The 16,072-nt window shown below is 48.5% G+C and overlaps 1 protein-coding gene across 1 annotated transcript in view; it reads left to right on the plus strand.

Moving 5' to 3' along the window:
• The window catches only part of DPH2 (diphthamide biosynthesis 2), a 113,192-nt gene that overhangs the window by 17,701 nt on the left and 79,419 nt on the right, over positions 1 to 16,072 (plus strand). The window contains exon 2 of the mRNA XM_086953162.1: positions 7,157 to 7,337. Within this exon, the coding sequence (XP_086809288.1) occupies positions 7,185 to 7,337 (153 nt within the window). The 5' untranslated portion in view covers positions 7,157 to 7,184. The remainder of the gene's footprint in view (positions 1 to 7,156; positions 7,338 to 16,072) is intronic.

A 16,072-nucleotide genomic window follows, 5' to 3' on the forward strand; every position in this document is an offset into this window, starting at 1 on the left:
TCGGTTCGACTCTCCTGCCACCAGTTCTCTTCCCCGACACTGTTCTTGCCTCGGCGTTCGGCTTTTCCAGCTTCCGGGTCCTGGTGAAGGGAGGGACTTCCGGGTGTCTTTGCGGTCCGTCCTCGGAGGGGATTGGTTCCTGGAATGAGAGAGGACAGAGGGGTGGAGTTCGGGTCTCTATGGACGCTTCCGGATCCGCGTCTGAGTGGTGGAAAAACTCAGTATGGTGCCGATACCCGGAGTCAGGTGAGGATACCAGGTTACAGTCCTCCTATGCAGCGCATGCGCGCTGCTTAGGCGAGACCTAAAAATGTGAAATGTAAACAGTGTCTGCTTCACTTACATGGATTACCTGAAGGATTTTTAGTCTTCGTTTAAAAATGCACCAGCTCCCTCATGTGACCTGAGCTCTATGTTGATCGGTGCCACCAGTGCCTAAGTCGTAGGAAGAAATGAAATGTTCATGACATCTTAAACAAGCATTGATATAGCCAATAGGTCTCGCCTTTGGGACCTTATGTGTTTAGCCAGAACTTTTGGCTATGTTGTAGAGCATTGTGTGCATCATGTTGAAAAGGTATAAAAAAAAGTGCTTAGCATCTTTGTTACGAAAGCGGGTGTGTGAGGGAGCGGGAGAAAGCTTGCGCAAGTATGGGAAAGAGAATGAAGGGTAAAGACATTGAGCTCAAGGGAGAAAGAGAGTTCACAATAAAAGTGTGTGTGTGTGTGTGTGTTTCGGCGAGATAATAGCCATAGTGAGCAAATGCAGAAACAATGTGCCTATGGTTCACAGACAGGGCACAGGACCAGTCGGAAATACCCAATGAGTTTAGTGATAAACATGTTTACTATTCCTGTTTTTTTCTGATGCAAATGTGCTTTATTCCTCACACGTAGTAGTTTGTTAGGATCAAATGGAAATCAAAATTACATATGAGAAAGAAAAGATGGGAGCCACTGCATAATGAGTGGAGCACAACGTTTTCTGACACATTCAGGTGCGCATGCACCGTGTACTGGCACATATACATACACCCCTCGCCATACCCCATCCTGGTACACAACTTCAAGACACTCTTTATCCCGATAACACACAACATATATACACATTTCAGGGTCCACTTGACTCAGTCACACTACACCATGTCAACACCCACTCAGGATACACACTCAGGGAACTCTGAATTCTGGCATTTACAAACATTTATACAGGCTGTTTGCACACGAGCATCCACCCTGAACATTGTAAGTATAGGAAAATATATCCTGGCGAAAGCAAACCACCCACGCAAGGACACTGTTTAATTTCATGAGAAACGGGGCACACTGTATGCGTGTATGCATACCTTAAAGCATACACGCATACAGTGGGGGGGAATTGCACGAATGTTTAAAAACGACCTATTAGAAATTGCCAGTCATTGAATGCAGCTATACAACTGATGTACTAAGGTGAAACGCTTCCGCATGTTAAGGAAATCTACGTTTTGGAATTCTCAACAGATTTTATCATACTTTTGCATGGTTTATTCCACGATTTACTTGTCAAACATTTTCTTGATTCAACTCCATGCTAAACCCTTGGCTGAGCTCTAGTGCGGCTCTCCCTGTTAACTGGTTGCCTTGCCCACCTCCATTACACGTACACACACCCCAAGGCAGATTATCACGGTACACATATCTAGTGACACTGTGTGCTGCTGTTACACATATGACAATGCATTTACTTTCTATCCTGGAGTTGACACTGCGCAGGTGTTTTATGTTTTTATTATAACCTTTTTAGTAATAAACTTCATTTACCTCTAATAGAGCATAGAGGTCTAGGTGCATCACCAGGAGATGGCCAGAAGTAGTCCGGCTCTCCTCTGTAACTGTAAATGTCTGAGGGATATAAAGTGAACATGCTAGACCCAGGCTGAGATGACTTGGCATCCATAGCAAACAGTCACCCACCTCTCCTTGACCCCAACTCACACTCCTCCAACTGCCTTTGGCACCGCATTCAGCAGAGAATAATAACCACCTCAAGTAATTCACTCAGGCAGCTTAAATGCATTACCTATCATTTTAGTATAGCAATGTGGGGACATGCTAAACTGTGATGCATGAAACTTTGCAGGGCTTATTCTTTGTGCAATACTGTGAAATAGTGAAGTAGTAGAACCTTTTGATGTCCTTTGTACAAAACTATGAAAACATGAAGTAATGCAGTTTGTATACTAGTCTCTATACAGTAGCGTGAGACTGGGGTATTAGCACATTTTCTGTAGATTTTAGGGGTAGCAGGGATAGACATGCCTGGTAATATTCTCTATGAGATAATGTGATGTGCTCTGTTTATACTCTGACACGGGGAGAATGCAGTGCCAGATAATGTGTGTTTGTATAATACAGTGTGGTACACACTTGCTAAGCTTTCCTTTACAATACTGTGAAATAGTGTGATAACGCGGCAAAGGAAATTCTGTGTACAATACTGTGATACTTTGCAAAATCAGCATCCTTGGATGTTCTCTATACAACATTGTTCTGCAATAATGTAATACTGTGCATTTGAAGGTCCCTATGACAATGTCTTTTCGATAGTGTGGTGTACTTCGATTGCACTAATGGAAATACCTAATGATGTTTTCTGTTGAAACTGTAATATACAGCAGTAGTACTGCTTTATGACATTGTTCAGAACTGTATTTCAGTTTGATATAAATGCCTGGTAACATTCCCTGTACAATATTGTGATTGAGTGTGATAGAAGAGTTTGAGACGTCTTCTATAGAGTTCTTTGATCCTGGCGCAGTTTGATAGCAACACCTATTAACTTTGTCTGTTCAATACTTTAAGTGCAGAACCTAGTAAGTATGTACATCCTTTATTGATCGATTAATTAAAATCATTACACTATAAATCATGTGCACCTGTAATAGACATTTCTTATGATGTTGCCATTTCAGTACTGGGATACTGTGTGGTAACAGTTCCCGTTGATTTTCTTTAAAAGCAGTATGACCCTCCGGTAGGTCGCTCCCATCCCGCTGCAGCTCCACTACTGACTTTCCCTCCTGACTTGCCTGTGCTGTTTTCTCCTGGTTTCCTGCTTGGGTTTGCCGCCCTCTGCCTGCTGTGCCCGTGGCCCCAGCCCCCTTTAGTTTCTGTACCCTGCCCCCCTCCCTCGCGCCCGCGCTTCCTCCTGAGTTCCCGCCGCTGCCTCCCCTGCGGCCCCGCCCCCCTGCTGCTCATTCGCCGACATCTCAGCCCCTCCCGCCTCCCAGCTGAGCCTTTCTCCCCACTCCTGCATTTAAGGCGGCCGCTGCGAGGTAAGGAGAGCGACCCTTGACCCTCCGGTAGGTTGCGCCCCTCCCGCTGCAGCTCCAACGCTGACTTAGCCTCCTGACTTGCCTGTGCTGTTTTCTCCTGGATTCATGCTTGGGTTTGCCGCCCTCTGCCTGCTGTGCCCGTGGCCCCTGACTTGCCTGTGCTGTTTTCTTCTGGTTTCCTGCTTTGGTTTGCCGCCCTTTGCCTGCTGTGCCCGTGGCCCCAACATCCTTTCGTTTCTATACCCCGCCCCCCCTCCATCGCGTCCAGCGCTTCCTCCTGAGTTCCCGCCACTTCCTCCCCTGCGGCCCGCCCCCTGCTGCTCTTTCGCCGACCTCTCTGCCCCTCCCGCCTCCCAGCTGAGCCTACCTCCCCACCTCTCCATTTATGGCGGCCGCAGTGAGGCCACGCAGCGGACTCGCGCAGCGGGCGTGCCTAATGCAAGCCCGTCTGCGTCTGTCCGCACCTGGACCGCGCCCAGCGCCACGACCCCTGGATCGCGCACCATCCAGTTAGCCCGCATCCGGTACGATGCTAACTCCTTCATCGCACTCAACAATGGACGACAACCTAGCTGCCACAAGGCCACCCCTAAGCGCATCAACGGACCCTTCACCTGCCGGAACTGCAGCTTTTCCTGCATCAAAGACGCCGACACACCCGCAACGACGGAACCCAACCAGCTCCAATGCATCCTGCTCAACACCCGCTCCGTACGCAAACACGGCGTCGAGCTCTGGGACCTGCTCGACTCCACATCACCAGACATCGCCTTCCTGACCGAGACCTGGATGAACGAAGCCTCCACCCCAGACATCGCAGTGGCCATCCCCAATGTATACAAGATCACCCGCAGAGACCGTACCAATGGAGTCGGCGAAGGAATCGCCATCATCCACAAGAGCACCATCAGGATCTCTACTAACACCTCCGATACCCTCAACACCGCCGAACACATGCACTTCCGTTCCACACGGACCCCAAGTCCACCCTAAGAGGCACCCTCGTCTACAGACCACCAGGACCCCGCCCCCAATTCTGCAACTCCATCGCCGACTTCAGCACGCACGCACTGACCTCCACCGACTACATCCTCCTCGGCGACCTAAACTACCACCTGGATAACAACAACAACAGCAACTCCTCCACCCTGATTGACAACCTCACCACCCTTGGACTGACACAGATCGTCACAACACCTACCCACATCGCAGGCCACACACTTGATGCCATCTTCTCCTCCAGTCCCCAGGTTGTCTTCAGCCACGCCTCCGAACTCATCTGGAACGACCACCACTGCATCCACTTCACCTTCCGGAAACCCGTCTCACATCACCGCACCCCACAGACCGCCTCACCGCATGGACCAGCGTAACCACAGAGGACACCATCAAAACCATGAGCACCATCCACTCAGGCGCCCCTTCCGACCCTCTTCCCCACCACATCATCAACAAGGCAGACCGTTCCATTGCACCCCACCTGTGTAACATCATCAACCTCTCATTCAAGACCGCGACTTTCCCTGAGAGCTGGAAACACGCCGAGATTAACGCCCTACTGAAGAAACCGAAGGCGGACCAGAGCGACCTCAAGAACTTCCGGCCCATCTCCCTACTTCCGTTCCCGGCTAAGGTCATCGAAAAGATCGTCAACACCCAGCTCACCCGCTACCTGGAAGACAACATCCTCGGCCCCCCCAGTCAGGCTTCCGCAAGAACCACAGCACCGAGACCGCCCTCATCGCCGCCACAGACGACATCAGAATCCTAGTCGACAACGGCGAGACAGCAGCCCTCATCCTCCTGGACCTCTCCGCCGCCTTCGACACAGTCTGCCATCACACACTACGCACACACCTCTACGACACAGGGATCCGCGACAAGGCCCTGGACTGGATCACCTCCTTCCTCTCCAACAGAACCCAAAGAGTCCGCCTCCCCCTGTTCCACTCCGGAATCATCCAGACCATCTGCGGTGTCCCGCAAGGATCATCCCTCAGCCCGACGCTCTTCAACATCTACATGGCTCCACTCGCACGCATCGCCAGACTTCACGACCTCAACATAATCTCCTATGCCGACGACACCCAGCTGATACTCTCCCTCACCAGCGACCCCCTCACCGCAAATGCCAACCTCCACCGCGGTATGAAGGCTGTCGCCGACTGGATGGAAGAAAGCCGGCTCAAACTTAACACGGACAAGACGGAGATCCTCATCCCCGGACCCAACCCCTCCGCCCGGGACGACTCCTGGTGGCCCACATCCCTGTGGACCGCCCCTACACCAACCAACCACGCATGCAACCTGGGAGTCATCCTCGACTCAAAACTCACCATGAACAACCAAATCAACGCAGTCTCTTCAACCTGCTTCTACACCCTCCGCATGCTCTGTAAGATCTACAGATGGATCGCTACAGACACACGAAAAACCGTCACCCACGCCCTCATCAGCAGCAGATTTGAAAACGGCAACGCCCTCTACGCCGGAACCCCGTCCAAGCTCATCAGCAGACTTTAAAGAATCCAGAACGCCTCTGCACGCCTGATCCTCGATGTACCCCGCCGAGACCACATCATCCCACACCTGAAAGACCTGCCCTGGCTCCCAGGCGACAGAAGAATCACCTTCAAACTCCTGACCCATGCACACAAGGCACTCGACAACACCGGCCCAGAATACCTCATCAACCAACTATCATTCTACGTACCCAACAGGAGACTCCGCTCCGCCGACCTCTCACTGGTCGCAGTCCCACGCATCCACAGGACCACCTCCGGGGGCAGGTCCTTCTTCCACCGCGCCGCCAAGACATGGAACTCCCTCCCTCTCTTCCTGCGACAGACAGGAGACCGTCAGACCTTCAGGAGACTACTGAAGACCTGGCTCTTCGACCACTAGCTGCAGCCACTCTCCCTCCCTCCCCCCCGCCTCCCTTCCAGCGCCTTGAGACCCTTGCGGGTGTGTAGTGCACTTTATAAATTGATTGATTGATACAGAACAAGAGCTGAGATAAGAATACCCGGGGATACTTGATTCCCTTCAGTAATAAGTAGGATATTAGTACTGAAAGGCTTCCAGCTGTTTTATAATCCATGCTCGGATTTGTGTTGTATTGTTACCTTTATTTACCGCTTACTACTCCTATGTGAGGCACTGAAGCCCTTGCTTACATGGGCAGCATAGTGTAGGGTGTGTGTTGGGAAGAGTGTTGTCTTTGTTTTTTACCTTATGTATGAAGTGGTTCCATGTACTACACAAGGACCACTGAGGTGTGGTAATTGTTTTATTGTTACACATCACTGAGCAGTGTGATAGAGGAAGAAGTGTGAGTGAAATGCACACAGTTTTGGGTTTTCAATAAGCTGGCATGGCAGCTTTGAGTAGTTCTGAGGGACCCTTTTATGGTATTTGTTATCATCACAATCCACTTAGATAGTCACTACACTGGGTTGTCCATTCTAAGATATTTTATTTTAAGTTTATGGACCAGAACATGCATAGGTTTTGTTGAATAATATTGATGAACAAAATGCCTGACAAGAACTTTATTCCATTAATTAAGTCATCAAAGAGATCATACAAGCCTACTTTTTTTTATTTCATAGAGCCATGTCACATGACTTTAAAACAGTGATTTAGCCGTTTAAGTACCCTGAAGGTATTTAATTAACTTCTATACCATGAAATGGAACTTCTAGGGTTATTTCTTCATAAAAAGTATTTATGAAGCCAGCCTGAGAAAAGTGATGGACATGACCTGAACTGAATGTATTCTTCGCATTTCTTGTTATAAATCTGTAATAAGGCTGTTCATGTCCTCTTGTTAAATTCAGCATCAGTGAGAGTGGCCTTGGGGTGACCATGGCGATGCAATTTAGCAGCGACAGCACTGAGGTCATGAAGCACGCCTCGGTCGCCAAGGAGTCCTGCGACAGAACGCTGGCTGATGACCTGGAAGAGGTTTATGAGATGAAGAAAACAGTCAACTTCATCCAACAGTACCATTCCAAGAGGGTGAGTGACACATTTGTATTTTTGTCTAACTTCAATGCCTTTTATGAAACTATTTCTATGTTTTAGAGGAGGAGTGTGGAGAAATCACATTCCTCACTTTGATAGAAAAATACATTGTTGTTTGAGTCAGATGAAACCTTGCCTAAAAACATAGTTATTTCTTATTATCTCTTCATATAAAATAGGTCCTCACCCAGTACCATAATATGCAATGACAGGAAGGAGTTGCTCTTTTTTTGAGTGATTGAATATGGGTGGAATAGGAGCAATGGGACTAGAAATTGGAAGTAGTGCGAGCAGACCATGCCAATTGTTAGTGCTTTTCTTGCACAGTTATATCGCTCCTAAATGAAGTAGGGCCATTGCTATTGAAGCAACTGGTCTGTGTTTGTTGAAGACGAGGGCCTGACCAATGGCACTTTACACAGGAAAACCTTGAAACAGAAGCCCACTACAGAGAGCTAGTTCACTCATTGGCCGTTCTGCCTAGTATAATGAAGATAAAATGATAACCACAGTGCCTTGACAGAGGATGCTGGGACACCTAATATAAGGACAATGTCACTTGACCATAGCAGGAGAAGCTCAGCGGTTGTCTTAATTTCCCATCCAAGCCTCCACAACAACCTCATCCCCCACCTATTGGTGGAATATATCGCTCGGGGAGATACCAAGCAATGCCCCTCAGACCGAATTTCCCGCGACACAGCTGTCTTCTGCCCAGGAGAGGGTCGGAATTCCCTGCCTGCAATTTCCTAGGCAGCAGTCTCAACTTTGCTCCCCCCAGGCAGAAGCAGTGGAATCCGCTCCTCAAGTGGGAGCGAAGAAGAATGATGCTGGCGCCTGCCAATACCACACTGGGTGCTGGATTGGGAGCTAGTTGGGGCCTATAAGGTTAGTGGCTTCCCTCATGACCACAACGATTCATGCATTGTTGGTGTCCCTGGTAAGCACCCACTTAACAAAAAATTGCTCGCTCCCACTGGCACCACTGGTATGGTTGCTAGCATGGAGCTGGCAGTGTCTGCGGGTCCTGAGTCTCCCCTCGCAACCCCCAATATAAAACAAGCATTTGCAATGCAATAGGTCTCGCATTTACTTGAGTTTGAGCTATTGGCATTGCAAATGACAATGCCTTTTATTTCTGTTTTGGTTTTTAAAACAAATAAATAAAAGGGAGTTATTTACCATGCCAATAGCTTAAACTCGTTCTAGAATGTTCCCAGTATCTGTGCTGAGTGCCTGCACCCTTGTCCCCCGTCTGCACATTTCCCTGTCTGTGTACAAGTGTAGGTTGCTTTAGGGGAGGAGGATAACTTCCTAAATTAAAAATGCTAGTTGTAATTGGGCAGTGATGGAAGCATTAAATAATGTTGGGGCGGGGTGCATATTTGGGATCTGGTTGTAAGGCATTGTTTTATTGTATGGTATAGTCAGTAGGCTTTCACCTCCTACCGTGTGGATTTCATGGTGTGGCTTGCCCGTCCCACAACCCCCTCCCGCTTCGCAGTTTCAGCCACCCCTACCCTTGCTTGTTTTAGTTCCTGTCCCGAGACACAAGCTGACGAGCACCAGGACTGTGTCTGTGTATGACATGCACATCACAAGGGGGCTCATTCTGCATTTCATCCTCCAGGGATTAAATCACTGCTCAACAGCAAGTGCTAGTTCTGTTCTTGGAAGGGAGAGCAGGTAAAATTGGTTCTAGCATCACAGATGTGTTACAAACTAGCTGCAAATGTGGGCAAGGGTTTCCAGCGCTTCCTACTATTCAGTGTGTGTCAGGACTAGGGTGGCTTGCGGTCTAGGGCCCGCCCCACTCGGTAACAGTTATAGTTACGGTCATGTACCTTGTCCTAAGCGTTTATGTGGAAAGGTGCATTGCTTTCCTTCGAGGGGGCGTTGGTGGTACAGTTGTGCAACACTGTGATGTATGTCTTGCAATGTACACTTTATGTCCTGCAATGTACACTTTGAATGGAGTTTATTATCCCCTGTCCGCCTAATGCGTGAGGTTCGGCAACCTGAACGCGTCCGCGAGATGCGTGAGGTTCGGCAACCTGAACGCGTCCGCGAGATGCGTGAGATATGGCAAGATGTCGCATCCGCGAGATGCGTAGGCATTTCCAATGCATGCGCTTACGGAGAAAACACAGGGCGTAGTCACGTCAATGTACGCGACCACACCCAATCCCTTTTGCTCACTATTCTAGGGATTTTGAAGGTGTGGCAGCTTCCTCCTGATGCTCTGATTTGGAAGCAGAGCTTTGGGAAGCATTTTGGTTCTTTTTCAGAAGGCGAGTAGATTCCAGCAGAAGGATCGTTTTGAAAAGGCGTTTCCTGTTGAAAGGTTGCTGAGGAGAAGTTTGCAGTTCCTGGAAGATTGTCTCAGAGGATTTGGATTTCTGCAGCCACGCCTTTCCAATTTGTAGAGTAGGTCGTACTCTACAGGTAGGAGCAGTAAGATTATTTAAAGGCTCGAATTTGGCGTTATCTGTGAACAAGTGAATAGAAAGATAATTCAATGGTTACAAAAGTGTTATTTGGAATGTTTCTTTGGGAAAACTAAATATTTCATTGTTTCCTTTGGTGTAATTCCGGGGGAGCTTAGATTCAATCTCTTTGGGTCATTCTTCAAATAGTTCAGGTCGCTATTCTTATCAGGCGCAATTCAATATACAGTGTATTAGCAAAAGGATTTATTTTGCTGAAAAGATTTAAACTCATGTGCAGTTTTTGGTTACGAATGTAAGGAGGATATTTACAAGGTAAAGAGTCATAGAGTCTTCTATTTTCTGTGAAGCAAATGTGTTTGTGAATACACAATCCAGGACATTATTACTTTTGATGACTTTGAAGCAAATGCCAATTTTAAAGTCAGTGCCGCTCACTAGCTCCTGCCTGCATTGAACTCCAGCTGAGGAAAGCTGCTTGCTGTCCACGGAGCAATTCACGGTCCATTGGGGATATCTGACGGGTCGCGCTGCTGGTGGGAGCAGTACCGCATTCGGCGGATACTCTGCATGCTCCCAGCGTGCGCTTGACTGTTGGAGAAAACTACTGCTGACCACACCGGGGACCTGCGAGGACCAGCAGCCTCTAGCCCTTACAGCTGGTGCCTCTTCCCCCGGCGGCCACGCCCCCTCATTACCGGCCTTCTACTTTTCGCGACACCCGCTCCGCGGGTGCCGCTCACTAGCTCCTGCCTGCATTGAACTCCAGCTGAGGAAAGCTGCTTGCTGTCCACGGAGCAATTCACGGTCCATTGGGGATATCTGACGGGTCGCGCTGCTGGTGGGAGCAGTACCGCATTCGGCGGATACTCTGCATGCTCCCAGCGTGCGCTTGACTGTTGGAGAAAACTACTGCTGACCACACCGGGGGACTGCGAGGACCAGCAGCCTCTAGCCCTTACAGCTGGTGCCTCTTCCCCCGGCGGCCACGCCCCCTCATTACCGGCCTTCTACTTTTCGCGACACCCGCTCCGCGGGTGCCGCTCACTAGCTCCTGCCTGCATTGAACTCCAGCTGAGGAAAGCTGCTTGCTGTCCACGGAGCAATTCACGGTCCATTGGGGATATCTGACGGGTCGCGCTGCTGGTGGGAGCAGTACCGCATTCGGCGGATACTCTGCATGCTCCCAGCGTGCGCTTGACTGTTGGAGAAAACTACTGCTGACCACACCGGGGGACTGCGAGGACCAGCAGCCTCTAGCCCTTACAGCTGGTGCCTCTTCCCCCGGCGGCCACGCCCCCTCATTACCGGCCTTCTACTTTTCGCGACACCCGCTCCGCGGGTGCCGCTCACTAGCTCCTGCCTGCATTGAACTCCAGCTGAGGAAAGCTGCTTGCTGTCCACGGAGCAATTCACGGTCCATTGGGGATATCTGACGGGTCGCGCTGCTGGTGGGAGCAGTACCGCATTCGGCGGATACTCTGCATGCTCCCAGCGTGCGCTTGACTGTTGGAGAAAACTACTGCTGACCACACCGGGGGACTGCGAGGACCAGCAGCCTCTAGCCCTTACAGCTGGTGCCTCTTCCCCCGGCGGCCACGCCCCCTCGACACAACATAAGAACTAGTTCAGTCCCTCCCACAGCGCGGGACGCAGCGCGGGGCGAAGCCCGGGCCAAGGGCGGGCCCGTTTCAGCCCGTTCCAGACTGTGAGAGACTGGACTGGGCCACGGTATTTGTGTTTTTCCTACCCATTTGTAGATCTGTATTGATAAAAAATTGTGGGGTCTTACATCCTAGTCAATAGTCAACAGTGAGACCTGTCTGCTCGTGCCCTATCATCTATTACGTCAGAGACGCATAGCGTCCGATCATGACTAGAGCTACTAGAAGCAAAAAGACAGATAAAACTACTGACATAACTGGACCACTTGACTTATTTCTAAATAAGGCCAATGCAGCTATTGATAATACCATCCAATTGATAGATCGACGGGTGTCTCACGAACTGGAGATTGCCAGAAAAAGATCGTCAATGGGCCCCTTGGCTTTAGCACAAACTCCAACTCATAAGGGTCCGATCACTCCCCTGTTGAATCAAGCAAGTGCACTAGTTCACACAGTTCCAAATACTGTGGACCTGTCAGCAACACAATTGTCATTAGGATCTGATTCTGTGGAGGATCTGGAAAAAACACCGGACTTACAACTCCTACAAAATCAAGACATGGCATTAGAACCCAACTCCACGGGGCAAAGGGAGGGTGCCATACCTAAGAGGTTAAGCAAGGGGTTGATTACACATGAGATCACATCGGCTCCACCTAATTGTGTGAACCCTTGCAACCTGAATAAGAATAGTAATAACATTGTAGTGCTCCAAACCCCACCACCCACCAACAGTGTGATCCCTAACATGCCCCCACAGAACACTGCGCCACTGGGGAACTTAGATGCACTAGGTGCAGTAGGCGGTATACACAAACCATGCACCACATGTGTGACACTACATGACTTTCTCACAAATAGCATGGGGGAATTGTTAAAATACCATCTGAAACCCTTGGAAAAAAGTATAAGGATAATCGAAAAACAACTTGCTAAATTAAATACTCCTGCATTTACTCAGAAGTCATTGAGTACCCTAGATACGGGGGGGGGGGAAACCAAACAGCCAAGTAAACCGGCTAAACCGGCTCAACCACTTACCTTACCAGCTGTGTGTCCAAAGCCCCGTGTACAAGATAAAGAAGGAAACACCCAGACTACTAAAAGTATCAAACAAAACTCACAAAATACCCCTAAACCCCTAAATGCAGAGGGGAAGGGCCAATCCGATATTACCAGCGATAATGCACAACCCACCCCAGCCCTAGTGGCTTTAAACACACAGCTAGCCAATCTTAAGGAGACGTCACATAAATCACAAAAAACCCAGTCCTTCCAATCTCAGGGAAAACAGAGGACGGGCACTAGGTTCAGGCGGCCGTTTCATCTCCCACCTGAAGCTACCCCGTACACTGTTGTCCTAACAGGGGTATCAGAACTGCCAGATGGCTCGGAGGAGCCCCCGTGGTCACTAAGGAACAAAGTTCTGCAATGGCTAAGCCAAAACAGACCTATACAGCCATCGCATCTTAGCAGAATAAATTCAGTCAGAAGAGTGTTTTGGATTGGGGACACGAAAAAAAGCCTACAGGGGGACTGTGTTATAGTCAATTGTGACGATCCTGCCATGGTTGACTATATCTCTTCTTGGCCAGCGCTCGAAAAAAGGGGGGGGGGTGGACGTACAGCGTCTCTCCTTCTTTTATCCACCGTTAAATATTCCCAATTATGAGAATACAACTGGTTGGGATGAAGTCCAAGACTGGCCTTGGACACAGGTGGGGTACACTAATAGAAGCAGAAATAGGAACAACAATAATTACTGGAACAGAGGCTGGGATTCTCGCCCCTGGTACCATAGTAGAGGTAACCCAAATCCTGATTATTGGGGGGGGGTTCCCACAAGGAACAGATATGACTGCTTAGACATGGTCGATTGACCAATAAAGGTCACTACAGGGGTATCAGAAGTCCCAGCCCCCCAACTAAAGATCTATGATGTCTCTCCCCAGTTAGAAAACACTAATCCCATGATGACAGAGATTACATTAGAGCACGACACGGGTGGTGGAAACTTGTCAGGCCAGCATCTAATAGAAAAACCTAGTAAGCCACTGAAGGAGAGCGGACTTGAGCCCACAACCGAAACCACCAGCATGCATCCACATCTGAGCACAGTAGACAAGACTAAGACTCAAATTGAAAATGAGATTGGAGCCCTGCCCGTGGGCATTGTCTCACTAACTAGTCAGGAAGAATCCAGTCCAACCAATGAGGGGAAATGTTCGTTAAAAATAACATCGTGGAACATTGCTGGGCTGGCTAAAAAAGTGCGGGACCAGCTATTCCTAACTTTTATGGAAAGGCAGGACATAATCTGCCTACAGGAGTGCTGGGACTTAGATGAGACCCACATCGAGGGTTTTAGCACTTTTTATGTTCCCTCGATCCAGGGCAACAGAGGCAGAGGCTCTGGGGGACTGTGTGTTTTTACTTCTAACCTCTGTAACGTAGAACAGAGTATGCATGAGGCAAGCGGACCAAAAGCAGGCGTAGGGAGCTTATTACAAGGCCTGTTTATTAAATCAAATGGGCGCTCCTTTTTCCTGATCAACCTTTATAATAACGCGCCAAAAGTTGAGGTTAAAACCTTAATAGTGGAATTGGACTCACTGTTAAAGAGAGGTGGGCAGGCGGCAGACTGCTTACTTATAGCAGGGGATTTTAATTGTCACCTATGCCCCTATAGTCAAACAAAAAACTGTGGCATTTTTTACTTAAAAGGGGACCCTACCACGCATTTTGAACACTCCATAGGGGGCAACCTGTTAAATCAATTCATGCATGAATGGGATTTGGCCTTTGCAAATGAACTTTGTCAGCCACCCGTAGCGTTTCAGACAACTTTTTTTGGCCATGGGACAGGCACTGTAATTGACTTTATTTTAGTCTCCAACAGGAATCAAGGCTGGGTGGGGGGTTTTGATACGGAGGATCTAGCAATAAGCGACCATTTTCCTATTAGCACCTCCCTTAGTCTAGGGAAATCGGGGACCCAAAAAATAAGTACTATGAATATACTGCATGGTCGTTCAGTGGCGCTGGCCAGAAAAAATGGCTACGCCATTAAATGGGCAAAAATTGAACCCACAAACTTTCTGAAAGATCTGGTGCAGAAAGAATCTAGTCAATTTGCCACCTGTCTGGAACCAAGCACCAACCCCGAGCTAATAATACAGGCGTATGAAGGGATTAAAGCCACAATAAACGCCAAGTTAACTAAAAAATTAAAGGTAGGGGATGACACGAGATTACACGGCTGGTTCAATCGAGCCTGTACCAATGCACACAAAGTCCTTTTACAGGCTTTAAAGACCGTCCCTAGGGATAGCGGCCGAGTTAAGGAGGCTAGACAAGCTTACAAGCTGACCCTCCTGACCAGAAAGAAAGAACTCAAAAATGCAGCGTGGGAAGCCCTGATAAAGGCAAGCGCCCTAAGGGACAACACGTCGTTCTGGAAAGAAATTAATGCCCCCTTCTTCCTGGATAGGAAGGTAGACTCCCTGGAAATAGGCATATCAGAAGATGTCTGGGTCAATTATTTTACCTCCCTCTATAAGAAAGAATCACTTGCTTTGGGAGATGAGATGGATGCGGGGCGAGAGGTTCTTTCACAGTTTCAGGGAAATTTCCCACTAAAAGTAATGTTTACCCCTGCAGACCTGGAACAAGCGATTTGCCAGAGCGCTAGTTTAAAGGCCCCGGGACCTGATGAAGTCCCCATTGACTTGTTTAAAGGGAACGTAGATCTTTGGGCCCCCTTACTAGCAAATGTACTGAACGCTTACACTAAACTAGGTTTCCCCCATACATGGAATGAAGCAATAGTCATCCCAATATTTAAAAAAGGGGACAGACAAGACCCAAAATGTTACCGCCCCATCTCCCTGTTAGACAACCTAATGAAAGTAGCAGGCAGGGTGTTGCTAACCAAATTACAAACCTGGTCCAAGAGCAATGGGATACTTTCAAAATCCCAATATGGTTTTAAGTCGGGTTTGGGAACCATAGAGCAGGGTTTAAACCTGTCCCTCATAATGAATAAATACATTGGTTCAAAAAAAGGGAACCTGTTCCTAACATTCGTTGACTTAACCTCGGCGTTCGATTGTTTGGATCATGGAATACTGTGGAAAACCCTGACCACAATGGGGATAGATAAAAACATCTTAAGCTTTATCCAGGAGTTGTATAGAGACGCAGGCGCCACGGTGAGATTTGGCAAAAATGGCGAGCGAACTAGAAAATTTCCAATAGCAAAAGGCGTTCGCCAAGGCTGCATACTTGCGCCATTTTTATTCAACCTGTACATCAACGAGGTAGCAGCTTTCTTGAATGACCTGGAGGTGGACTACCCCAAGATAAATGGTCTCGCAGTCCCACTATTGTTATACGCCGATGATGCGGTGATCATGGCCCGCACTCAGCGGGGACTCCAAAAGGCACTAATGGGCTTTGCAACCTTCATGAGCTCTAGAGGCCTAAAAATAAACGTGGGGAAAACTTTCACGATGTCATGTACCACCAGAAAAAAAGCTCCTGACTGCAAAACCTTTGTTAACGATTCAAAGATAGCAATGACCAAAACCTTTTCTTATTTGGGTATTATTTTTAA

Source organism: Lissotriton vulgaris, chromosome 1_2 (assembly GCF_964263255.1).
Source record: "Lissotriton vulgaris chromosome 1_2, aLisVul1.2, whole genome shotgun sequence".
Lineage (NCBI taxonomy): Eukaryota > Metazoa > Chordata > Amphibia > Caudata > Salamandridae > Lissotriton > Lissotriton vulgaris.